The sequence below is a fragment of the Hemiscyllium ocellatum genome, chromosome 13 (genome assembly GCF_020745735.1).
Source record: "Hemiscyllium ocellatum isolate sHemOce1 chromosome 13, sHemOce1.pat.X.cur, whole genome shotgun sequence".
NCBI lineage: Eukaryota > Metazoa > Chordata > Chondrichthyes > Orectolobiformes > Hemiscylliidae > Hemiscyllium > Hemiscyllium ocellatum.
Window position 1 is genome coordinate 82,951,099 of NC_083413.1, and position 27,926 is coordinate 82,979,024.

At 43.2% G+C, this 27,926-nt stretch overlaps 1 protein-coding gene across 1 annotated transcript; it reads left to right on the forward strand.

Moving 5' to 3' along the window:
* The first annotated feature begins 560 nt into the window (after nucleotides 1-560).
* LOC132821385 (alpha-1,4-N-acetylglucosaminyltransferase-like) lies at nucleotides 561-27,826 on the forward strand. The gene is made up of 3 exons (XM_060833967.1): nucleotides 561-854; nucleotides 4,693-5,042; nucleotides 27,625-27,826. Exons 1-3 carry the CDS (start codon nucleotides 561-563, stop codon nucleotides 27,824-27,826), a joined length of 846 nt encoding a protein of 281 aa, XP_060689950.1.
* Nucleotides 27,827-27,926: the final 100 nt, after the last annotated feature.

Below are 27,926 nucleotides of genomic sequence, written 5' to 3' on the forward strand. Positions count from 1 at the left end.
AGGCCATGAAGTGTTTCCATGGTAGTTAATAATTTACCAATTTGAGGGGTCAACTGTGTGGGAAAGATGACCTTGGGCCTTACCTCCCAGATTGTCAATGGTGGAGACCAGAGATGATGGGTTTCCGATGCACCGTAACCTTGTCTAATGGATGTTCCACCCATTAGCTCTGCGTGTTCCTCCACTGATGCTACCAGACCAGCATTCTCTGTTTGTATTTCAATTTCCATTTCAATTTCCAGCGACTAATGTTTGGCATTTGACCTCATAATTGATGTTTGCTCAGGTATAGTTACACAATAGTATGAGGGGCTGTTTTATATTCACGTTCATCATTTTTTTTTCATAGAAATCTTCAAACAACAATCTCCAGCATGAAGAGGAGTCACAAATCATTCTTAATTTTCCTCATTACAGTAATTGCCATTGTCACCCACACTTTGTTAAATTCCTCTTTGAATAAAGGATACTTCAACTTACCTGAGTTTAGGAAAACGTTGCAAAACTATGCCAGCCAACTGAAATGGGTGATATCTGACCAGGCCTCCCCTGCAACCACAATGATTGTGAAAGGCCCACACCCAACCATAGAGCCCGGAATTATTTTTTTACAGATTTCCAGTGAACTAAATCCTAAACCATTGGTCATGTGCAGCATCGAATCAGCAGCAAGACTAAACCCAAACAAACCTGTCTATTTCTTTATGAAAGCATTCACTGGGAATGTATCTGCGTTTCGGGAACCTGAGTACAAAGCCATCCCTCTGCTTTCTTCATTCAAGAATGTCATCATCTTGCCCTTGAATTTTAAAGAATTGTTCAACAACACACCCTTGGCTGGATGGTATGAGAAGGTAAGGAACTGTGTATGGTACAACCTGCTCTTAGTCATCAATCTGACAGATGAAATAATTTGCTTTACTGACAAACTGAATCCCAGTTTCTATCTGTCTCCAGTGACATGTCATGCTGAATTGGAAGTCCTATGGCTTTTGGATTGAGGTTCAGTTTCAGATCCAGTTAATTCATTGCAGAATGTGGAAGAAAACCAGGATTATTGTCCTTTTGAAAATTAGCATTTGTCTCAATTATTCAGTTTGCACTTTGTTCATTTGTGAATGGGAATATTAACTTGGAAACTTCCCAGAAAATATTAATTCAATCTGTATCTAGCAAAGATTAGATCAACATTTTGCTTTGTGTTTCTCTCATGCAAGTTTGAGAAAATGGGGATTATCTGTAAATACCAGTTAATTTCACACCTGAACAATGTTGAAATAATTTCATGCATTTAAGCCCAGAGGGTGAAGCTGAGACAGGAGATGTCAAGGAACCATTCCCGGGAGGCTGGTAGCAGTTTTATTCAGTGACTTAACTAGTTAATCTCTGTTACAGAGCTGGAGGGGAACCATGAACAAAACTTTTCTTTTTCAGTTAAACACAGAACCAAAGTCTGCAGTCAGTTCATGACTGAGAGAGGGCTCGAGACTCAGTCAATTCAGTGAATACAATTTGGGAATAAAAAAACATTTGGGTGCCAGTTGCGGCTGCAAGAAATATTGTCTATTGCACAATCAGAATTTCTATTTAACTCTGTCTGTCTAGACTGTTTCCCATCTGGCTACACCACAATCCAGTGACTTTCCCCATGATCTTCCTTGTGGAAGTTACCCCTGCCATCTCCATTATTGATATCTTGCCCTGTAAATCCATCAGGAATATTTCAGACATCTCAGGAGGTTCCTGCTCTGCTTCCATTGAATTCCATCCCATTTGTCTGGTTTATCTCTCATCCTCACTCTTTCTCCCTGGGTACACGATGACCATGTCCTAAGCTGAGCTCATATGAAACCTTGTCTTTCCATGTAATATGGAGCATTCCAACTGTTCTGCAAGCTTGGCAGGTTTACAAGTGGAAGATGTTCACCTGGAGATAGCCCTGCTGCCACCATGATTCAGCTGTGCTAACATTTATTGCCTGACCCTTATTGCCCTCGACAAGGTGGTGCAAACTGCCTTCTTGAACCTCTGCAGTTGATATGTTGTCGGTAGACCCACAATCCTCTTAGACAGGAAAATTCTAGGATTTTGACACAGTGACAGTGAAGGAACGGCGACAGACTTCCATGTCAGAATCGTGAGTGTCTTAGACAGGAATTTGCAATGAGTGATGTTCCCTTGTATCTGCTGACCTTATCATCCCATATAGGAATCGTCATGGGTTTGGAACATGCTGTCTATGAACTTTGGTAAATTCCTGCAGTGCTTATGAAAGATAGTAAACATTGTTGCTCCTGAACATCGATGATGAAGGAGGGAATGTTTATGGAAGTGGAGCTATTCCATCAGGCTGCTTTCTCCTGGATGGTGTAAAGCCTCTTGAGTGTTGTTGGAGCTGCACCCATCCAGGCAAGTGGGGAGTACTCCAACACACTCCTCACATGTTCCTTGTAGATGCTGGATAGTCTTTGAGCAGTCAGGAGGTGAGTTACTTGCTGCAGTATTCCCAGCTTCTGATTGGCTTTTGTAGCTACTGCAGGTATTGGGTGAGATATGGACACTTTCTTGTTAATGGTGGTCCCTCGGATATTGATAATAGTGGATTCAGTTTTGGGAACACCACGGAATATCAAGGGATGGTGATTAGATTATTTCTTATTGGAGATGGTCATTGACTAACATTTGTGTGGTGTGAATGTTGCTTTAACCAAAGACTGAATATTGTCCAGATCTTGCAGATTTTGAACATGGATTTCTTAATTATCTGAGGAGTTATGAATTGTTCTGAACACGATGCAACCATCAATGAACACCCCCATTTCTGATCTTATGATTGCGGGAATGTCACTGATGAAGCAGCTGAAAATGCTTAGGCCCAGGACATTTCCCACAAAAAACAGCTGAAGACTTGCCCTAGAGCTGAGATGATTGATCTCAAACCACCATAACCATCTTCCTGTGTTCCAGGTATGACTCTGACCATTGGAGGGATTGCCCCTGATTCACATTGATCCCTGTTTTGGTTGGGTTCCTTGAGGCCACTCTCAGTGGAATTCCACCTTGATGTCAAGGACTGTCACTCCCACCGCACCTCTGGAAATGAACTCTGTTGTCCATGTTTCAAAATAAGGGTGAAATGAGGTCAGGAGCTGAGTGGCCCTGGTGGAACCCAAACTGGCAGTCACCGAGCAGGTTATTGCTGAGCAGATGCTGTTTAATAGCACTGTTGCTGACACCTGACATCATTTTGGAGACAGCGAGGTCTGAAGATGCTGGAGATCAGAGTTGAGAATGTGTTGCTGGAAAAGCACAGCAGGTCAGGCAACATCCGAGGAGCAAGAAAATCGACGTTTTGGGCCAGAGCCCTTCATGAGGAATTTTCCTGCTCCTCGGATGCTGCCTGACCTCCTGTGCTTTTCCAGCAACACACCTGACATCACTTTACTGAAGGTTGAGAATAGACTGATGGAGTAGGTTTGACCAGGTTGGATTTATCCTGTTTTTGTTAATGATCCTACCTGGGCAATTTTCCACATTGTCAGGTCAATACCAATATTGCAGCTGGACTGAACAGCTTGGTGAGGGGAGCAACAAATTCTGGAGCCCAGGTCTTCAGTCCTATTGTGGGAACGTTGTCAGTGCCCATAACCATTCCAGCATCCAGTGCCTCCTGCTGCTTCTTAATATCACGTGGAGTGAACCAGATTGGTTGAATAGTAATATCTGTGAAGCAAGGGGCCACTGGAGGAGGCCAAAATGGACCATTCCCTTGTAATTTCTGGTTGAATTTAGCTGAAGATAGCTGAAGTTTGTTCTGAATGCTTCAGTAATATGTTTTGCATGGATATGCTGGGCTCCTCCATCATTGGGGATAGAGATATTTGTGGAACCACCTCCTCCAGTGAGTTATTTAATCATCCACCACAATTCACATGTTGATGTGGCAGGTCTGCAGATCTTAGATCTGATCCATTGCTTGAGGGATCTCTTAGCCCTGTCTATCACTTGCTGCTTATGATGTTTGCATGATCCTTTGAGTTTTAGTTTGAAGTTTGAATATTTTTTTCCAAGCATTGGTCTCCATGGGATACTCCAAACTTTACTGTTATAAAACTATCAGGCTGTATCTGAACATTTTTGTTGACTCTTGTGACATTCAATCGATCTCCAAGGTAGACAGATGCACAGGGGCAGGATGAGTGATTGAGCATGTGATATACAAATCATCCAGTGACTCAGTCTTGAGATAAGTCACGTTTTGATTTCAAATAGATCTGTATTTCTTTTGCACATCAATATTTCAGCACGAGCCACTGAACAGTGTAAGGAATGTGTTCAGAAATACTCTCTCGATTTGAAGACACGAAGGGTTGTTTTTGAGTATGTTTCAATGCTTCATTTGACATGTGCTGTGGTGTGGTTCCCAGGACACTGGCTCTTGTGGTTGAAGTTGGAGACTGTGCTGGGGGCAATGGGGAAATTGGCTGCAGCTTTTCTCCATTGAAAGACTGTGCAGGTTTACAACTGAACCAGCCGAGGTTCCTGTCTCCTCAAGACCCACCTTGCAGCCCATTACAAAATGCTCTCAGGAATTAGTACTCAATCAATGAGGATTGTGTGGAGGGAGCGGATTGCATTTGGAGAGAAGGATCATTTAAAATATCAAAAGAATAACCTTTTATTCTGTTACAGGTAGATCCCAGCAAGGAAGTATACTGGATTTATGTGCTCTCTGATGCTTGTCGGATGACCTCTCTGTGGAAATATGGAGGCATCTATCTGGACACAGACGTCATTTCAATCAAACCCTTGGAATTCGGAAACTTCATTGTTGCAGAATCTGAAATCTACTCGAGTAGTGCAGTTTTGGGATTTAACCGTTCTCATCCCTTTTTGGAGAACTGCCTGACTGATTTTGTTGAGAAATATAATGGAGCAGATTGGGGCCAACAGGGTCCGAAACTGATAACCAGAAACTTGAAGAAATGGTGTGGGACTGATAATCTCAATCAATTTCTCAACAAAGAATGCAAAGGGATTGAGTATGTGCCCAAATACTTGTTCTACCCAATCCCACACGAAAATTGGAAACAATACTTTGAGAGAAACAGATGGAACAATAATAATGATGCTATTGTAAAGAAATTCTCAAAGTCAAATGCAGTCCATATCTGGAATTTTCTGAGTGGTCATCAGAAATATGATATTAAAGGAAGTCAATCATTCATAGAATATTTCTACCAGAAATATTGTCCAAGCACATATGGAACTCTGTCAAATTAAAATTTATTTGAATGATGTGTAAAATTTGTATTGAAAATTAATAATAGCAAAATTATTGTTAATCAAACTAATCATTGGCTGGTACCAACTGGTCCCAGTTGGCCCCACCTCATTGTACCTTTCCCTGTATCTTTCTGCTCTCTGTGAGGCAGCTGGGTCATGGTGAGGAATGGGTTTCCATGCAACTAGCTGTCCTGGAGGAAAGTGGGAGAGATGTAGGGGGAAAATTGGGAACTAGCATTACATTATTCGGATCAGGGATAATTAATCATTCATCCTCCATATTTTAAGATCCCAGGGATATTTCTGGAACCCTTTCTCTTTCTCTCAATCATTGTGTTTCTAATCACCCTGTTTCTGGTTAGTGATTGTGTCGGGGATTTATGAATGAGGGTTTCAATATTAGTGATGCTGCCTACATGGACAATAATTTTATAGCGAACACTGAAAATTGAATCTGAAAGTCACTTTGATCTGACATATTCTTTGTAAGATGCTTTTTGAAAAGTATATTCTAATTATGTGTATTTTGATGGGTTTAATTTTGTTGAAATCATTCTCAGTTTATTTCTGTTTCCTGGTGGATCATGAAACTGATGTAAAAGTTTGATTCCTCCCTGTGTACTTTGATTAATCTGTTAGAACAAGATAGGTCTTTTTTTACATGCTGCAGGGTTTCATTATGCAAGATGGTGTGCGTATATGTATAAATCTCTGCTGATGATTTTGACACAGTAAACTGTTTTGAAAGGGTTGAATTTGTTGTTGATTTTATTCACCTCTGTGCTGGATTAAGTCAGCAGGTTCGAGCTGAGAGTTAACATTTCCCGCATGTTTTTCTTAAAGGGCTGTTCTCTGATGCAGCGATCACTGGGTGTTTCTTATGTTCCTGTCTGTCCCCTTCACTCCCAAACCACCACCAATCACACAATCTGGAAGAATCAGACTGAACACAGGATGTTCCTGCAGAGCTCTTGGGGGTCAGGGTCTGACTAATGTTCCTTGACTCTGCTCCATTACCCACTGAACTGGAATTAAGGTGAAAAATACCAAAATAAGACTAGACAAACAACAACAACTTGCATCTATGTGGAGATTCACACAGAGTAAAAACTGCACAATGTTCTTCACAGGAGCAAAATCAAACAAACCTTGTCACAAAACCCTATAATGAGATATTAAGACCAGTCTAGAAAGAAATAGATTTACACAAGTGTCTTCAAGGACCAGAGATAGTAAGAGTGACAGTGAGGAATACTGCAGGAATTCCAGAGCAGCTAAAGGCTTGGTCTCCAACGGCAGGGCAGTTCCAATCAGAGACATGGAAGAGGTCAGAATGGATAAGCACGGATTCCTCGGAAGGTTTGGGGCAGCAGGAGGTTGTAGTGATACGGAGGGCAAAGTCACTTGGGAGTGAAAACAAAAGAAATTAATTTTGAGGAGTGCTGGACCCGGAGACAGTGCAGGTCATTGAGCATGAGATTAGTGGGGGTGACAGTGACCTGACTGGGCCCTGGACCCCACTGTATCTGTGCCCTTGTAATGATGTCCTGCAAGGAGGGGTAAGCAATCAAACACACTGTCAATACCATATCCATGGATACATCAGCCTGAAGGAGTTGGAAGGGGAATACCATAGGGGACATTTCAACACTCTCAGCTTCGGAGGGACATACTGTCTGAGAAGATCAACTCTTCAGACAGCGCTGGGACCACTCACCAGAACGTGGTGTTAGCAGTGGCTCAATGGGAGAACTCCTGTCTCTGGACGACGATTATAGGCTTGAGCCCCTATCCCAGGGAATGAGTGTGTATTCCTGGCTGATGCTCCACATGGCCCTGAGGGGGTGCAGCACTGTCAGAGATGCTGTCTTTTTGAAGAGATGTTAAACTACAGCACCAAGTATCGTCCTAGGTAAATGTCAAAGTTCCCCTGGAGCCATCTTGAAGAATGACAGGAGAGTTTCCCTTTGAAGCTGAGGTCAATGTTTGTCAGTGTAGGTAAATAGACATAGGAGTAGGAGCAGGCCATTTGGTCCCTTGTCTCAAATCCATCATTTAACTCGATCGTGACTGAGTTTCCACCTCAACTCACTTCTGCTGCATCATTTCCCCTTTTCCATATCCCTTGATCTCTTTAATATGCAGAAAGCCATTGAATTCTGCCTTGAAGAGACACAACAATGGAGCTTTCTGGCAGTAAGTGTCTGAAAGGATTAACTGACACCATGAGAAATGATTTACCCATCTTGTTATAAGGACCAGATCTTGGGTGGAGCGAACCATTTTTGTGCTATATTTCAGTTTCCGTTCAATGCGAAGCAATGTACTTGCATGTTCTGGATCAGTTCTAGTCCAGTGCTAAACAATGTAGTGATGTGTAAGAAACAAAAAAGAAAATACTGTGGGTATGAAAGATCTGAAATAAAATCAGACTGTGCTGGAGAAACTTCTCCCCATCCGAAGAAAGTACATGCAATGTGCTCCAGACTGATCTCAAACTCTGAGACATTGATCTGAGCTCCGCCTTTTCCAACTGGATCCTCAGCTTCCTCTCCCACAGACCACAATCAGTGAAGATAGACAACTGCACCTCATCCAAAATAACACTCTACACTGGAGTCCTCCAAGGAAGTGCTCTCAGCCCCCTACTGTTCCCACAATTGTGTTGCCAAATTCTAAATGAATGCCACCTACTCGTTCACTGAAAACACCACTGCAGAGGGAAGGATATCTAACAACACTGACTCAAAATACAGAAGGCAGATAGAGGGCTTGGTGTCATGGTACAATGAGAACAATCTCTGTCTCAACATCAGTAAAACTAAAGAAGTGATCATTGACTTCAGAAAGAAAGGAGGAGAACATGCCCCCATCAACATCAACAGAATTGAGGGTGAGAGAGTGGAGAGGGTCATGTTCCTCAGAGTGACGATAACCAACAATCTGTCCTGGCCTTCCCACATTGATGTGGCAGTCAAGGAGCACAACAACACCTTTTCTTCTTCAGGGGCCAGCAAATTTAGCCTGTCCACAAGGACCCTCACCAACATCTCCTGATGCACCATTGAAAGTATACTGTCCAAGTGTGTAATGGCCTGGTATGGCAACAGCTCTGCCCAGGATTATAAGAAACAACAGAAGTTTGTGTGCACAGACCAAAGCATCACGGAAGCCAATCTTCCATCCATGGACTCCATTTATGTAGCTCGCTGCTGCAGAAAGGCTGCCAACATCATCAAAGACCCATCGCACCCCAGTAATGATCTCCCACAGCTCCTCCCATTAAGCAGAAGTTGTGGAGACTGAACATGCACCAGCAGGTTCAGGATCAGCTGCTTCCTGGCTGTTATTAAACTGGTGAATGGATTCTCTGCCCTCAGGTGTCCCTGTGTTGTGGTGGGTGCCAGCTGTGCCAGCTGTGTGCCCTGTGAAACATTTCTTTTGGCTTCCCTTCCACTATATGTCCAGTGAAAGGTGGCTTCTGATGCCAGGACATGACTGGGTACATGACTGGGCTTAAAAATAGCACAGGCAATGGGAATGAATTTGACCTGTAGCCTTTTACGCTCTGATATTTCAAGTGATCATCTAAATAGTGTGGGAATGGATTCAGAGTCTTGCCTCGACCATCATTTTAAGCAGGCAGTTCCACTCTCCAGACATTTTTTTCTCCTCAAGTCTCCTCTTGCTCCTTACATTTGAGCTCTGTCCCTGGTGATAGATGTCTTGACACAGAGAAAATATTCTCCCTCCATATGACCTTCATAACAATCAGGGTCCCCCTTGGTTTTCTCTGCTTGAAGAAAAACAACCCCAGCCTCTCTAGAGTCCCTTCACAGCGGAATCACTCCAGCCCAGTGACGGCCTGGTGAATTGCTTTTGCACCCTCTCTAAGACAATCACATCCTTCATCTCGTGTGGTGACCAGGACTACACACAATGTTCCAGTTGTAACCAAAATAACATTGGACACAGTTCCATCATCACCTCCTTGCTCCTGTATTCAATGCCTTGACCAATAAAGACAAGTCTCCTATAACCCTTCTTATTAACCTGTCCTGTTGCCTTCACTGATTTTAAAAACTTGTTCATGGAACATGGACAACACTGGCTGAGACAGCATTTGTTGCTTGTCCCTATTTGCCTTTGAGAAAGTGGAGAAGAGCTGCCATCTTGAACCACTTCAGTCCATGTGCTGTGGGTAGATTCACAATGCCCTTAGATAGGAATCCCAGAATTTTGACTCATTGACAGTGAAGTAACAGTGATACATTTCCAATTCAGGATGGTGAGTGGCTTGGAGGGGAACATGCAAGTGGTGGTGTTCCAATGTACCTGCTGTCCCTGTGCTTCCAGATGGAAGTGGTTGTGGCTTGGAAGGTGCTGTCTCAGGAGCCTAGGTGAATTTTTGCAGTGTGTCTTGTAGATAGTACACACTGCTGCAACTGACTGTCCTTGGTGGAGTGACTCAATGTTTGTGGATGCGGTGCTGATCAAGGGGGCTGTTTTGTCTTAGATGGTGTCAAGCTTCTTGAGTGTTGTTAGAGCGGCCCACATCCAGGCAAGTGGGGAGTATCCCATCACATGGCTGACTTGTAACTTGCAGATGGTGGACAGGCTTTTGGGAGTCGGGAAGTGAGAGTTCCTTACTGCAGTATTCCTAGCATCTGACCTGCTGTTGTAGTCACTGTATTTATGTAGTGAGTCCTGCTCAGTTTCTGGTCAACAGTAGTACCCAGGATTTTGATAGGCAGGATTAAGTGATGTGAATACCACTGAATATCAAGATTAGATTTTCTCTTTTTAAAAACGGCATTGTCTGGCATTTTTTGGCACACAAATGTTCCTTGCTACTTGTCAATCTAAGCTTGGATAACATACAGTTCTTGTTGCATTTGAACATGGACTGCTTCAGTATCTGAGGAGTCATGAATGGTACTGAGCATGTGCAATCATCAGCAAACATCCCTCCTTTAATCTTATGATGGAGAGAAGCTTATTGATAAAGCAACTGAAGGTTGTTGGGCCAAGTATACTACCCTGAGGAATGCCTGACCCCCCAAAACCACTACCCTCTTCCTTTATTCCAGTACAACTCCATCCAGTAGAGAGTTTGCCCCAATTCCCATTGATTCCAGTTTTGGTAGGGCTCCTTGATGCTACAATCTGTCGAATTCTGCCTTGATGTCAAGGGCTGTCACTCCCACCTAACCTCAAAAATTCAACTCTTTTGTCCATGATTGAACCAAGGCAGTAATATGGTCCGGATCTGAGTGGCCCTGGCGGAATCCAAACTGGGTGTCACTGAGCAGGTTATTGCTGAGCAGGTTCTGTTGATGACACCTTCTATCACTTTATTGATGGTCGAGAGTAGACTAATGGGATGGTAGTTGGTGGATTGGATTTGCATTACTTTTTCATGTACAGATCATACCTGGGCAGTTGTCCACATTGTTGTGTACATGCCAGTACTGGAGTAGCTTGTCTAAGGAGCTGCAAGGTTTTGGAGCACAGATTCTCAGTACCCTTGTTGAAATGTTGTCAGGGCCTGGAGCCTTTGCAGTATCCATTGTCTCCAACTGTTTCTTGATATCACAAATGAATCAAATTGGCTAAAGACTGGTATCTGTAATGCTGGGGACCACCGGAGGTGGCTGAGATGAATCATCCATTCAACAATTCTGAAGATTGCAAAAGATAACCTGAAGCATTCACAACACTGATGTCCTGGGCTCCTCCATCATTGAGAATGGGGATATTTGTGGAGCCTCCCTCCACCAGTGCACTGTTTAATTGTCCACCACCATTCACAATTGAATGTTGCAGGACTGCAGACATTGGATCTGATCCCTAGGCCCTGGAATCGCTTAGCTGTGCCGATCATTTGCTGCTTATGCTGAATGGTGTATACGTCATCCTGTTTGGTAGCTTCACCAGGTTGACACCTCATTTTAAGTATCCCTGGTGCTGCTCCTGGCCTGCTCTCCTGAACTCTCCATTGCACCAGGGCTGATCCCCTGGTTGGATGGTAATGACTGAGTGGGGAAATGCCAGGCCATGAGGTGGCAGATTGTACTGGGGTATAATTCTGCTGCTGCAGATAGCCCATGTATGTCATGGATTCTCAGTCTTCAGTTGTTAGATCTAATTGAAGTCACTCCCATTTAGCACAGTGATAGTGCCATATAACACAATGGAAGGTATTCTCGATTAGAAGGTGGGACTTTGTCTCTGTCAGGACTGAGCAGTGGTAACTCTTACCAATACTGTCATGGACAGATGCACCTGCAGCTTGCAGATTGCTGAGGATGAAGTTCAGTCTGTTTTTGATTCTTATTGGTTTGCTCATCACTTGCTGCAGACCGACTCTGACAGCTCTGTCCATTAGGACCTGACCAGCTCGGTCAGTAGCACTGCTGCTGAGCCACTCTTGGTGGTGGACATTGGAATCCCCCACCCAGAGCACATTTTGTGCTCTTGCCATGCTCCAAGTGTAGTTTGATAAAGAAGAGCAATGATTCATCAGCCAAGGGAGGATAGTACGTGGTAATCAGCAGAACGTTTCTTTGCTGACATTTAAACTGAATTCATGAGACTGCATGGGACCAGTGTCAATGTTCAGGACTCACAGGGCAACACCCTCCTGACTGTAGACCATGGTGCCACCCACCTCTGTTAGGTCTGTCCTGCTGGTGGGACAGGACATATCCAGAGATGGTGATGCTGGTGTGTGGAAGATTGTCTGGAAGTTATGATTCCATGAGTATGACTATATTAGACTGTTGCTTGACGAAACTGTGAGACAGCTCTCTCAGTTTTAGCACTAGCCCCCAGATGTGAGGAAGGAGGCCTTTGCAGGGTCAGCAGGGCTGTTCCTGTTGTTGTCATTTCTGATGCCTAGGTACATGAGAGGAGGTCTCTCTGTCTTCATTTCTTTGATGGCACTTTGATGGCGAGATATTTGAGACACATTTATTTCCAATTGCTTTTAATTTAGCTTTTGACCAAACTCTTCCCTTCAATGTAATATGTCAGCTTTGACCTCAATACCTTGGATCTAAAATCTACTGAAAATGTTGGATCTTGCTGATGTGGGACAGTGAGCAGCAAAACCCAATTCGATTTTGTTCCTGCTGCCTTCACCCTTCTGTTTAAATGTAACTTGTTGATCATGATGCAGCAAACCCAGAGGACATGTTGGACTTTGGTGAATGATGGGAACAACAGCTGACCTCCTGAACCAATGAAAGTTAAGCATTGGGAAATACAGAGTCAATAAGAGGGACAGATATGCAGCGATTAGAGTCAAATCAGATACAATGAGAAAAACAACAGATCTGACAAAAGATTGCATTGACAGAGAAGATGAGTGAAAGGGAGAGGAGTGGACTGTACTGTAACTTCTTTTGATTCATTCACAAGAGGAGAGCATTTATTTCCCATCCCCAATTGCCCAGAGGATAACTAAAAGTCAACCACATTGCTCTGTGTCTGGAGTCACATGTAGGCCTGACTAGGTAAGGATGGCAGATTTGTTCCCTAAAGGACATTAGTGAACCAGATGGGTTTTTCCAACAATTGACAAGGGATTCATATTAGGCTCTTACTTCCAGATTTTACTCAGTTTTCAATTATTTTCCATCGCAGGATTCAAACCCAGGTCCCCAGAACATTACCTGGGTCTCTGTATTAACAGTCAAAAATGTGTGGTGCTGGAAAAGCACAGCAGGGCAGGCAACATCCAAGAAGCAGGAGAGTCAACGTTTCAGACATAAGCCTGAATGTGGGGAAGTGGGGTGCCCAAGAGGGCTGACAGATAAATAGGAGGGATGTGGGACTAGGGGAAAGGGAGCTTGGAAGGCAATAGGGAAATGAAGTAGCGGGTGATGGTGATAGGTCATCTGGAGAGAGAGAAACAGAGTTCATATCTCAAGTCCAGTTTGGGGTTTACCCATTCCAATCATGTAAAGTTAACTTAAGGTGTGATTTGTTCACTTATTTGGTTGTTTTTGGGGTCATGGCAAAGTCACCTCTTAAAGATGTTGATTAGCATGTAAGTTCACTCACTGAGCTGGAAGATATATTTTCAGACATTTCGTTGCCATGACTAGGTGACATCATCAATGAGAGTCTCCAGTGAAGCGTTGGTGCTGTGTCCCACCTCTTCAGGAGGGTGATGTCATTTCTAGTTCTTTTGTTCAAGGGAAGGTAGATAGCATCTAAGTTGATTTGTTTATTCATGGAGTTCTGGTAAGAATGCCATGCCTGTCAGAATTCTCAATTGTGTCTTTGTTTCACCTGTCCTAGGAAGGATCATAAAGTCATAGAGTCATAGAGATGTACAGCATGGAAACAGACCCTTCAGACCAACCCGTCCATGCCGACCAGATATCCCAACCCAATCTCGTCCCACCTGCCAGCACCCGGCCCATATCCCTCCAAACCTTTCCTATTTATATTCCCATCCAAATGCCTCTTAAATGTTGCAGTTGTACCAGCTTCCACCACATCCTCTGGAAGCTCATTACATACACGTACCACACTCTGAATGGAAAAGTTACCCCTTAGGGCTCTTTTATATCTTTCCCCACTCCACCCGAAACCTATGTCCTCTAGTTCTGGACTCCCCAACCCCAGGGAAAAGACTTTGTCTATTTATCCTATCCATGCCCCTCATAATTTTGTAAACCTTTATAAGGTCACCCCTCAGCCTCCGACGTTCTAGGGAAAACAGCCCCAGCCTGTTCAGCCTCTCCCTGTAGCTCAGATCCTCCAACCCTGGCAATATCCTTGTAAATCTTTTCTGAACCCTTTCAAGTTTCACAGCACCTTTCCGATAGGAAGGAGAACCAGAATTGCATGCAATATTCCAACATTGGCCTGACCAATGTCCTGTACAGCCACAACATGACCTCCCAACTCATATACTCAATACTCTGACCAATAAAGGAAAGCATAACAAACGCTTTCTTTACTATCATATCTACCTGCAACTCTACTTTCAAGGAGATATGAACCTGTACTCCAAGGTCTCTTTGTTGTACTGTCCCAGTCAAAATGGTAAAAACAATGACTGCAGATGCTGGAAACCAGATTCTGGATTAGTGGTGCTGGAAAAGCACAGCAGTTCAGGCAGCATCCAAGGAGCAGTAAAATCGACATTTCGGCAAAAGCCCTTCATCAGGAATACTGATTTTACTGCTTCTCGGATGCTGCCTTACCTGCTGTGCTTTTCCAGCACCACTAATCCAGAATCCAGTCAAAATGGTGTCCTTCTTTGTCTGTATATATGGAAACTAGTGATAGTGGGTCGTGTCTTTTGGTAGCTAATTGGTGTTCACGTATCCTGTTGGCAAGTTCCCTGCATGTTTGTCCAATGTGGTGACTTTGACATGGTATTTTGAAGAAAAGAACCGGACATGACATGACAGAAACCAAGACCAATAAATACAGGCAGGGCATAGCACCAGCGCTTCCCCGTAGACTCCCACTGATGATGTTACCCAGTGACGAAACATCTGAGAACTTCCAACGCAGTGAGCTAACCTACATACCTATCATCAACCTGAGCTACAAATCTTCTCAAAAATCATGAAGGTGTTGATTTTCTGCGAGGAAATGACCTGGCTATAAATAAGGTTTGCCAATGCTTTTGAACAGCATGGTGAAGATGTTAAAGTGATGCACAAAAATCCCTGACTTTCCCTAATCCGACTATAAAACTATTGTTTCATGTAAAGACATGGATATGGGAGGTGATGGCTGAATTGTTAAACCAGAGATGTGAGGACACAGGTTTGAATCCCGAAATGGCAGATGGTGGAATTTGAGTTCACCAAAGAGTCCAAAGCTCAAACTGTGAATGTTTAAAGTTTATTTACTAAAACCAAACAGTTAGTGACAGTTGAAGAATTAAGACTCTAGAACTAAGAATTGCTGTTCAGAAATCAGAGACCACTCCTTTAAAATGAGATGAGGCAAAAGAACTTTCTTAGGATCACGTGTCTTTTGAGCCCTCTTTCAAGAGGTGAAGCTGAGCCTTTGAATTTTTTGAAGGAAGAGGTGGATATATTCTGATAAGGGTGTTAAAAGGTATTGGGGTAGATGAGAATGTGGATACGACATTACAAACAGATCAGCCACGATCTTGTTATAATGTAAAATATAAAACCATTACTATGAAGATTATTTCTGATTTTTCTTTATCTGAAGGTTGGACTTTTATAAGACAGTTACACTTTAAACAGTCTCTGTTAATTCTAAGTAAAATGAAGTAGCTTTGTCAAAGGGATGTGACCTCTGACAGAAAATTCAACGTTAATGGAATGAGCTGTCAGAGGATGTGGTGGAAGCTGGTACAGTACAACATTTAAAAGGCATTTCGGAATATGATAGGAAGGGTTTAGAGGAATATGGACCAAGTGCTGGCAAAAGGAACTAGATTAATTTAGGTTATCTGGTTGTCATGGACAAGTTGAGTCGTCTTGATTTGAACTTCAATTCTGAAGAGGGTCCCATTAGATTAAAAATGTGAACTAGTGAGTTTCTCTCACAGTTTTTGTTTTTATTTCAGATTTCCAGCATCCACAGTATTTTGCTTCCTTTTCAGTTAGTTGTCGACTCCTCTCTGTTGGTAAAGGTGTGTATGATAGATTCAAGAGAACAGATTATATATTCCAACATCAACATACTACCCATCCTAATATTTGTTTTAATGGAATAATGCACTCAATCAAATGAAACTTTTGTTCTCCAACTAGTAAAAGTTCACTTTTACAAAGGGTGCAGTCTTTCAGTGCAGAGGTAGAATCCTTACCCAGGAGCCTGTATGCTACCCTCCCCATTACATCCAAACAGGGACCAGGGACCAATATGCTGCACTTCAGAAAGATGTGATGGTGGCCATAGATTGCACTTTGGGTAACATCAACCAAACCCTCAGATAATCTCCTGCAAAGGCCGAATGAGTCCCCTCACTCATCTTACGGGCAACTTATAAGATGGCTATTCCCAAGATTCCTGAATACAGACGTGACCTTACAAACATCACCTTAACTCATTGTCTGGGGACTCTCTCCCATATCTATGGGCCACATTTGAGGAACAATGGCCAATCATAATACAGAATATGGAGTGTTGAAAAAAAATGATTAAAAGAGGGAAAATGGAGAAATTGGAGCCAGAACAAAAAGTGAAAGGAAGTTTAAAGTTCTACTTTCAAGGTATGGAAGGAAGAGATAAAGTGTACAGAGACAATGGAGGCTGCCAGAGCAGGATAGAAATCCTACAATTGTGGCAAGAAAAGGGAGAGTTCCGTCCCTAATTGTGCAAGAAGTGCAAAACCTGGGTCCCCAGGAACAATTCCGCAGTAAGTGAAGAAAAGAAAGAAGACAAGTTTGACTTTTGAAAGATAGAGGAGCAGTAGCTCTTGCTGAGCAGTAGCTGACCTCAGAGTGTAGATGGGAAAGTTCCATACCCAGATTGAGGAGAGAAACTCTCCGTCTGCTTTGACTCTGATCACAGGATCAAGGGCCCGTGCTTGCCCTGTGCCTGATGAATGGAGAAGACCCTGAGTCCATACATATGTGGCCAGGGAACAGGGACCATACCCAATAGCCACTGTTGGTGATCTATTCATAAAAACACTGGGATCATTTCTTTCTGGTGGACATCAACACCAACTGGAGGATTTCGCAGGTGATTCGGTAATGGAGCTGTATCAAAACCTTTCAGTCAGATGCTCAGTCAGGAAGTATATGTGTAACACAGGAGGAGCTGACTCAGAGTGCTTGGAGCAGATTGGTTCATTGTGTGACAGTGGGCTCAGTTTCTGGGGAGATGTGGTGGAATAACCAATATTCCATCTGGTGAAGAGATGGGATTGGTGGAGGCATGTGACTTGTCGGAACACTTATCAAAATGAGTTTGAGGGTGTGTAGAGAGTTACTGCCAGGTTGCGATGCATTTGGTCCATAGAGGCCCAGGCGTCAGTCATCCAGGAAATGAGCCAACCTGGGATGTATTAAGCAGATGGGATGGTTGTCAGAAATGAGTTCAAATGGGGAAACAATATTTGGTCTATCTACAGAAAGACCCAGAGCCCCAGAATAGGAAGTTCACATTGGGAAGTACCCAACAGGTGGAGGGGAATTGGCGATCTATACAAATTGACTCTATTGGTCATTTGCCAGCCACTATGAAAAGCAGAAAGTATTACCTGGTACTGTGGGTAATGTCACACAGTGGGTCAAGGTTTTCCACTGTAAGTGAGCCATGGCTGAGTGAATGGCAAGAACCCTGGTAAAGGAAGTATTTTTATGCTGGGGTTTGCCTGATGTAATGCAATCAGAAATTGAGAAGTGATTTTTGTTGGACATGTGATGAAAACCATCTTCATGTTGCTGTGGATAGAGAGCAAATTCATGTGTCCCACAATCCTCCATCTTCAGGAATGATGTTGCACATGAACAGGATCATGAAAACAGCCCTGTAGAGGGAACTCACGGATCAACCTCAGAAATTTGATGAGGTGTTGCCCTTGGTCTTCATGAATGTATGGGACAGAAATCTGGGGGGATGGGTTAATGCCTCCTGTGAGCTAGTGACAGGCAGGATCCCTGCATACCAAGCCATTCTTGTGTGGGTCAGGTGGAATGAGTCGAAATCCATAGGTGGAAGGTTATGGTGCTTGGCATCTATGATGACCAGAAGGAGGACCTCAGCCAACATGTGTATCAGCTCTCATCTCCTATGCCTCCATTAACCAACAACCTAAACAGAGAAAGGGAGATGTTCAGACAAGGATGGAAAGTGTGCTGTTAATCTGCAATAATAGTGGTACGGTGGTTCAGTCATTAGTACTGTTGCTTCATAGCGCCATAGACCTAGGTTCAATTCCATCCTTGGGCGACTGTTTGGAGTTTGTACATTCTCCCACAGTCCAGAGATGTGTAGTTTAGGTGAATTAGCCATGCTAAATTGCTGTAGTGTCCAGGGATGTGTAGGTTAGGCTCATTATTTGGGGGAAATGTAAAGAAACTGGGTAGGAGAATGGATCTGGGTGGGGCACTCTTCAGGGGTTTGGTTTGACCAAATGGCTTGTTTCCACACTGTAGGGATTCTATGATACAAAAAACAGAGGAAGCTAAAACAGATGAAGGAGAAAAATTGGTGGGACGATCTTTGGGATTAGGTGTTGATTAGATAGAACCATCCCAGAACATAAAGTGGAATATTTCAGATATTCATAAAGTTGTTTCAAAGAGAACAACAAGACACACCCAGTATTAATGAATGTATGAGCAAACAATTGGTTGGCTTTTTAACTATGGAGACGATAATTACTGAAGTAACTCAGCAGGTCTGACAGCATCTGTGGAGGGAGAAACAAAATAAATACTTCACGTGTGATATGACTGTTGATCACAACTCAAGTTGAAACAACTCGTGTTGACTCTTTTATGGGCTCATTTTGAATATTGAGGAGATCTTCTATGGTGGGAGTGATTTTGTTTGGTCTTTAGAAAAACTCTTTGTAATTTCTTCATTCTGTCTAGAGAGTTGTAGCAACTCAAATTGTTTTGTTTTGTTGCTGCTTTGAAGTCAGTGAGTTTCAGCAACATGTTAACACTCATAGTTGGCATTTTTGTGGTTCCAAGATGAAACAAATTACCCCAGAGTGAAAGAATCTATTTTGTACATTCATGGAATGTGAATATTGCTCAAATGTCTTTGAGCTATGGTCTGCCCTTTCTTCATAATCTGCCCATCATTTCATTTCAAGTAATCATCTCCAGCCCCTTTCAATGCCTCAAGTGAACCTACTTACTCAGCCTTCCAGGCTGTGTATTTCAGATCCAAGTTTTCATTGTACGAAAGATTTGTTGCACCTCTTATTGAATCACTTTAAAATCTGTGTCCTCTCACTCTTCTTTCCCTGTAACTCTGTCCAACGTATCATGCTTTTGAAAACTGTTCTCAATTTTTCTTTAACCTTATCCTTCCTGGAGGTAAACCATCTGATATTTACCAATCTCTCATGATAGCTGAAGTGTCTGATCTGAGGAATCATTCCGATAAAGCTCATCTGAACTCTCTCAAACAAATTAATATCCTTCACGAAGATGTCACCCAGAATTTTACACCAAGATCCAGGTGACATCTAACCAATATCTTTCCCAGCTTTAAAGCAATCTTTCTGCTTTTGCACCTAATGGCATTATTAATAAAGGCTGCAATACTGTATGCTACATCAAACACTCTCTCCAGCTGCTCTGTCTCCTTTTCATGACTTCAGTGAATATCAGCTCCAAGTTCTGTGCTCCTCCACACCCTTTAAAATTCTTCCCTCCTTTTACAGTATATATGTTCTTTCCACTAAAAGGTATCACTTCACAGTTCTCTGCATTGAACCACTTCAAATGTCCATTTGAAGTCCAACACAATTTTCACTGTTTTGCCATAGTTCCATATTTTGTACCAGGTAACTTGGATATTGTGGCCTACACTGTAAGATCCAGATCAGCAATATAAATTAGGGAAAGCAGATTGACTCCCAGGCAAGTACACTTCAACCAACATGAACAATATCCATTGACCATTACGCTATCAGTCTCTTTCAAGAGTTGAAGCTGAGCCTTTGAATTTTTTGAAGGAAGTGGTGGATATATTCTGATAAGGGTGTTAAAAGGTATTGGGGTAGATGAGAATGTGGATACGACATTACAAACAGATCAGCCACGATCTTGTTATAATGTAAAATATAAAACCATTACTATGAAGATTATTTCTGATTTTTCTTTATCTGAAGGTTGGACTTTTATAAGACAGTTACACTTTAAACAGTCTCTGTTAATTCTAAGTAAAATGAAGTAGCTTTGTCAAAGGGATGTGACCTCTGACAGAAAATTCAACATTAATGGAATGAGCTGTCAGAGGATGTGGTGGAAGCTGGTACAGTACAACATTTAAAAGGCATTTCGATGGGAATATGACTAGGAAGGGTTTAGAGGAATATGGACCAAGTGCTGGCAAAAGGAACTAGATTAATTTAGGTTATCTGGTTGTCATGGACAAGTTGAGTCATCTTGATTTGAACTTCAATTCTGAAGAGGGTCCCATTAGATTCAAAATGTGAACTAGTGAGTTTCTCTCACAGTTTTTGTTTTTATTTCAGATTTCCAGCATCCACAGTATTTTGCTTCCTTTTCAGTTAGTTGTCGACTCCTCTCTGTTGGTAAAGGTGTGTATGATAGATTCAAGAGAACAGATTATATATTCCAACATCAACATACTACCCATCCTAATATTTGTTTTAATGGAATAATGCACTCAATCAAATGAAACTTTTGTTCTCCAACTAGTAAAAGTTCACTTTTACAAAGGGTGCAGTCTTTCAGTGCAGAGGTAGAATCCTTACCCAGGGGCCTGTATGCTACCCTCCCCATTACATCCAAACAGGGACCAGGGACCAATATGCTGCATTTCACAAAAATGTGATGGTGGCCATAGATTGCACTTTGGGTAACATCAACCAAACCCTCAGATAATCTCCTGCAAAGGCCTAATGAGTCTCCTCACTCATCTTACGGGCAACTTATAAGATGGCTATTCCCAAGATTCCTGAATACAGACGTGACCTTACAAACATCACCTTAACTCATTGTCTGGGGACTCTCTCCCATATCTATGGGCCACATTTGAGGAACAATGGCCAATCATAATACAGAATATGGAGTGTTGAAAAAAAATGATTAAAAGAGGGAAAATGGAGAAATTGGAGCCAGAACAAAAAGTGAAAGGAAGTTTAAAGTTCTACTTTCAAGGTATGGAAGGAAGAGATAAAGTGTACAGAGACAATGGAGGCTGCCAGAGCAGGATAGAAATCCTACAATTGTGGCAAGAAAAGGGAGAGTTCCGTCCCTAATTGTGCAAGAAGTGCAAAACCTGGGTCCCCAGGAACAATTCCGCAGTAAGTGAAGAAAAGAAAGAAGACAAGTTTGACTTTTGAAAGATAGAGGAGCAGTAGCTCTTGCTGAGCAGTAGCTGACCTCAGAGTGTAGATGGGAAAGTTCCATACCCAGATTGAGGAGAGAAACTCTCCGTCTGCTTTGACTCTGATCACAGGATCAAGGGCCCGTGCTTGCCCTGTGCCTGATGAATGGAGAAGACCCTGAGTCCATACATATGTGGCCAGGGAACAGGGACCATACCCAATAGCCACTGTTGGTGATCTATTCATAAAAACACTGGGATCATTTCTTTCTGGTGGACATCAACACCAACTGGAGGATTTCGCAGGTGATTCGGTAATGGAGCTGTATCAAAACCTTTCAGTCAGATGCTCAGTCAGGAAGTATATGTGTAACACAGGAGGAGCTGACTCAGAGTGCTTGGAGCAGATTGGTTCATTGTGTGACAGTGGGCTCAGTTTCTGGGGAGATGTGGTGGAATAACCAATATTCCATCTGGTGAAGAGATGGGATTGGTGGAGGCATGTGACTTGTCGGAACACTTATCAAAATGAGTTTGAGGGTGTGTAGAGAGTTACTGCCAGGTTGCGATGCATTTGGTCCATAGAGGCCCAGGCGTCAGTCATCCAGGAAATGAGCCAACCTGGGATGTATTAAGCAGATGGGATGGTTGTCAGAAATGAGTTCAAATGGGGAAACAATATTTGGTCTATCTACAGAAAGACCCAGAGCCCCAGAATAGGAAGTTCACATTGGGAAGTACCCAACAGGTGGAGGGGAATTGGCGATCTATACAAATTGACTCTATTGGTCATTTGCCAGCCACTATGAAAAGCAGAAAGTATTACCTGGTACTGTGGGTAATGTCACACAGTGGGTCAAGGTTTTCCACTGTAAGTGAGCCATGGCTGAGTGAATGGCAAGAACCCTGGTAAAGGAAGTATTTTTATGCTGGGGTTTGCCTGATGTAATGCAATCAGAAATTGAGAAGTGATTTTTGTTGGACATGTGATGAAAACCATCTTCATGTTGCTGTGGATAGAGAGCAAATTCATGTGTCCCACAATCCTCCATCTTCAGGAATGATGTTGCACATGAACAGGATCATGAAAACAGCCCTGTAGAGGGAACTCACGGATCAACCTCAGAAATTTGATGAGGTGTTGCCCTTGGTCTTCATGAATGTATGGGACAGAAATCTGGGGGGATGGGTTAATGCCTCCTGTGAGCTAGTGACAGGCAGGATCCCTGCATACCAAGCCATTCTTGTGTGGGTCAGGTGGAATGAGTCGAAATCCATAGGTGGAAGGTTATGGTGCTTGGCATCTATGATGACCAGAAGGAGGACCTCAGCCAATATGTGTATCAGCTCTCATCTCCTATGCCTCCATTAACCAACAACCTAAACAGAGAAAGGGAGATGTTCAGACAAGGATGGAAAGTGTGCTGTTAATCTGCAATAATAGTGGTACGGTGGTTCAGTCATTAATACTGTTGCTTCATAGCGCCATAGACCTAGGTTCAATTCCATCCTTGGGCGACTGTTTGGAGTTTGTACATTCTCCCACAGTCCAGAGATGTGTAGTTTAGGTGAATTAGCCAAGCTAAATTGCTGTAGTGTCCAGGGATGTGTAGGTTAGGCTCATTATTTGGGGGAAATGTAAAGAAACTGGGTAGGAGAATGGATCTGGGTGGGGTACTCTTCGGGGGTTTGGTTTGACCAAATGGCTTGTTTCCACACTGTAGGGATTCTATGATACAAAAAACAGAGGAAGCTAAAACAGATGAAGGAGAAAAATTGGTGGGACGATCTTTGGGATTAGGTGTTGATTAGATAGAACCATCCCAGAACATAAAGTGGAATATTTCAGATATTCATAAAGTTGTTTCAAAGAGAACAACAAGACACACCCAGTATTAATGAATGCATGAGCAAACAATTGGTTTCCTTTTTAATTATGGAGACGATAATTACTGAAGTAACTCAGCAGGTCTGACAGCATCTGTGGAGGGAGAAACAAAGTAAATACTTCACGTGTGATATGACTGTTGATCAGAACTCAAGTTGAAACAACTCGAGTTGACTCTTTTATGGGCTCATTTTGAATATTGAGAAGATCTTCTACGGTGGGAGTGATTTTGTTTGGTCTTTAGAAAAACTCTTTGTAATTTCTTCATTCTGTCTAGAGAGTTGTAGCAACTCAAATTGTTTTGTTTTGTTGCTGCTTTGAAGTCAGTGAGTTTCAGCAACATGTTAACACTCATAGTTGGCATTTTTGTGGTTCCAAGATGAAACAAATTACCCCAGAGTGAAAGAATCTATTTTGTACATTCATGGAATGTGAATATTGCTCAAATGTCTTTGAGCTATGGTCTGCCCTTTCTTCATAATCTGCCCATCATTTCATTTCAAGTAATCATCTCCAGCTCCTTTCAATGCCTCAAGTGAACCTACTTACTCAGCCTTCCAGGCTGTGTATTTCAGATCCAAGTTTTCATTGTACGAAAGATTTGTTGCACCTCTTATTAAATCACTTTAAAATCTGTGTCCTCTCACTCTTCTCTCCCTGTAACTCTGTCCAACGTATCATACTTTTGAAAACTGTTTTCAATTTTTCCTTAACTTTATCCTCCCTGGGGGTAAACCATCTGATATTTACCAATCTCTCATGATAGCTGAAGTGTCTGATCTGAGGAATCATTCCGATAAAGCTCATCTGAACTCTCTCAAACAAATTAATATCCTTCACGAAGATGTCACCCAGAATTTTACACCAAGATCCAGGTGACATCTAACCAATATCTTTCCCAGCTTTAAAGCAATCTTCCTGCTTTTGCACTTAATGGCATTATTAATAAAGGCTGCAATACTGTATGCTACATCAAACACTCTCTCCAGCTGCTCTGTCTCCTTTTCATGACTTAAGTGAATATCAGCTCCAAGTTCTGTGCTCCTCCACACCCTTTAAAATTCTACCTTTCCTTTTACAGTATATATGTTCTTTCCACTAAAAGGTATCACTTCACAGTTCTCTGCATTGAACCACTTCAAATGTCCATTTGAAGTCCAACACAATTTTCACTGTTTTGCCATAGTTCCATAGTTTGTACCAGGTAACTTGGATATTGTGGCCCTCACTGTAAGATCCAGATCAGTAATATAAATTAGGGAAAGCAGATTGACTCCCAGGCAAGTACACTTCAACCAACATGAACAATATCCATTGACCATTACGCTATCAGTTTTGGATCAACATGACTATTTTATTCCACCTGTTTTGATTGTTTAATAAGAATAAATATGAATTCCCTGTAGTGTGACGCATATCCATGAAGTATATTACTGGACTATCTGACTGAAGTAGGTGCACATGAGTTTTGCAGATGCTGAAGATGAGAGTCAAGATTAGAGTGGTGCGAGAAAAGCACAGCCAGTCAAGCAGCATCCAAGGAGCAGGAAAATCAACGTTTCAGGCAAAAGCCCTTCATCAGGAATGAGGCTGGGAGCCTCGGTGGTGGAGAGATAAATGGGAAGGGGTGGGTCTAGGGGGAAGGTAGCTGAGAGTGAAATAGGTGGATGGAGGTGTGGGTAAAGGTGACAGGTTGGAGTAGAGGTTGGAGTGCATAGGTGGGAAGGAAGCTTGACAGACGGGACAGGTCATGAGGACGGTGCTGAGCTGGGTAAAGTGGGAAGAGGGGAAATGAAACTGATGAAGTCCACATTGATGCCATGGGGTTGAAGGGTCACGAAGCAGAAGATGAGGTGTTCTTCCTCCAGGTGTCAGGCAGTCAGGGATGATGGTGGAGAAAGCCCAGGACCTACATGTCCTCGGCAGTGTAGTGGGGGGGGGGGGAGTTGAAATGTTCGGCCATAGGGCAGTGGGGTTGATTGGTGCAGGTGTCCCAGAGATGTTCTCTGAATTGCTTTGTGAGTAGGCGTTTAGTCTCCCAAGTATAGAGGAGTCCACATCAGGAGCAAGGGATACAGTAAATGACAGGGGGTCGCTTGAAATGTTAGGCATTTTGCAACAGAAAATCAGCCCTCAGTCTCCCTACATATATTCTGTGGACCAAACCAAAGAAATTGAGTCCCAGATGTGGGCTGACTCTAGTCAGGGAGCTTGGCTATACCCGTTGTCCTCCGGCACAGATCCATCAGCCATGATTGAATGGCGGAGTAGACTTGATGGGCCGAATGGCCTTACTTCCACTTCTATGTCTTATGGTCTTCTGGTATTATGATCAGACACTGCCCTCAATTCTATAGAATCCCATTAAACCGGAGGCAGAACAGGGAATCCAGACCCTTATTAATTCTCTTCTGGCACAAGGTATTCCAATCCGTGCAAGTCACCTTGCAACACCCTGATCTTTCCAGTTCCCAAACCAGGCCAGCGGGACTGGCGATTAGTGCAGGACCTGAAGAAGATCAATGGCATTGTTGTGCCCTTCCACCCCCCTTGTCACAAACTCGGCTACTATTTTAAGTTCTGGAAACGTCGATTTCGCTGTTCCTTGGATGCTGTCTGAACTGCTGTGCTCTTCCAGCACCACTAATCCAGAATCTGGTTTCCAGCATCTGCAGTCATTGTTTTTACCTTTACTATTTTAAGTTGCAGAACTGCTGATGCCTGCATTTTTATGACTGTTGACCTACAGCATGCATTTTTTGCTGTTCTACTGCACCTGGACTCTCACTATTTGTCTTCACATACCAGGGCCAGCAGTACAATTGGACCCATCTGCCCCAAGGTTTTGTCCAGTCTCCTGCTCTATTTTCTAGGACCTTCCATGATCAGTTACAGACCCTGGGCCTTCCGTAGGGATCAATGGTTGTTCAATGTGTCGACGACCTGCTTGGTGTCAGTAGAGACCGATACCAAAGTACGGCTGAATTTCTTGCATTCCCTCGGGTATGTCATCCCATCCGATAAGGTACATTTTTGAGGTTTGTCCTCTCTGTGGGTCACCGAAAACTGACAGATGATCACGTATGCCTCATTGTTAGGGCCCCACTGCCTATGACCACTAAAAAGATGCGAGCTTTTCTCGGACCTTTGAATTTTTGTAGGCAATAGTTGCACAACGTTACTCTCTCCTACTTGCCTACTGACCTCGCTGGCATCAACCAATGCCCCTCCCAGCTTTACACTTATGGTCTTTACTGAGCCTGAACACCAGCTTTCAGCAAGCCAGGACCCTAGGTTGACCCCTATACAATCAACTGTTCCAATCGTCAGTCACCATTACAGATGGTTGTGCTACTGCCATCCTGGTCCAAACGCACGGTGACAGGAGGTGACCTGGGGCACATTATTTCACTAAACTGGGCCAGCCCTGCTCACAGGTACTTCCTGGTGTACATGTTCTCCCATCTGCTGCTTCCAAAATAACCTTGCATCAGCCGGTTGTGGTTTTAACTCCACACTCTGTTGTTGACCTTCTCTCCTCCCAACAAACCCCATATTTAACACAGACACTTCAGAACAAATATGAGACAGCCCCACTCAACGATCCACTGCTGAGCTTCTCCCATTGCACCACCTTGAATCCTGCTACATTACTGACAGACTCCCCTGCAGCACCTCCCCTCTCCTGACCACGACTGTCTATTGCAGAATCACCTATTTACCTCCGCCCGCAGTGATTTAGCAAACCAGCTGCTGGAACATGAGGACTTCACCTTTTGTGTGGATCACCTCTGGGCCAGCGATGTTCTGGATATTTGGGGGTGGCACGGTGACTCAGTGGTTAGCACTGCTGCCTCACAGTGCCAGGAACCTGGGTTAAATTCCCAATTCGAGTGACTGTTTGTGTGGAGTTTGCACATTGTCCCTGTGTTTGCGTGAGTTTCCTCCATGTGCTCCGATTCCCTCCCACAATCCAAAGATATGCAGGTCAGGTGAATTAGCCATGCTAAAGTGCCCAAAGTGATAGTGCATTTGTCAGGGGTAAACATAGGGTAGGGGAATGGGTCTGGTCGGGATATTCTTCGGAGGGTTGGTGTGGACTTGGGCCGAAAGGCCTGATTCCATACTGTAGGGAATGTAATCTAATCTAGTATGTGTTTGCCACTGATTCTGAGGTTGAGCACGCAGTGTTTGAGATTCCACTATCAGCACAGAAGGCTGAATTGTTTGCTCTTACTCGTGCTTGCATTTTGGCGGGATGTAAATCAGCCAATATTGATTGACTCTCGCTATGCTTTAGCTTTGCACATGATGCCTGCACATTATGGGAGCATAGGTAATGCCTGCACATTATGGGAGCATAGGAGACTTTTTACCTCCATGGGGCAACCCATTAGTAGTGCTGTTTTGATCATAATCTCTTAACACCTCTCTGCATAATATCTTTTTGCATTTAGCCTGCCAGACAGGCCATGTGACAGGGAGAAACACTCATTGCTGGGTATTGCCCACATGCCACCCACTCGGGGCATGTTCCTTTGTGGCCCGTATCTTTTCGCTGACATGATGCGGCCAAATGGCTACTACGCTGGAGCCTTTATGATGATCCTGCTAACACGGATGATGCACTGGAATGGCAGTCAGCAGGGTATATCATGACATTATTCAGGGATTGGTACCGGCCTGACTACAAGAAAAACTGAGGATTGCAGATGCTGGAGATCATTCCTGATCAAGGGCTCTTTCCCGAAACTTTGGT

What these genes read in the sequence shown, in the direction of transcription:
- LOC132821385 (XM_060833967.1), top strand. Translation starts at nt 561, where the DNA reads ATGATTGTGAAAGGCCCACACCCAACCATAGAGCCCGGAATTATTTTT. An exon ending in TGGCTGGATGGTATGAGAAG is followed by an intron (nt 855 to 4,692) that starts GTAAGGAACTGT and finishes ATTCTGTTACAG; the next exon opens with GTAGATCCCAGCAAGGAAGT. An exon ending in AAAGAATGCAAAGGGATTGA is followed by an intron (nt 5,043 to 27,624) that starts GTATGTGCCCAA and finishes TTTTGCATTTAG; the next exon opens with CCTGCCAGACAGGCCATGTG.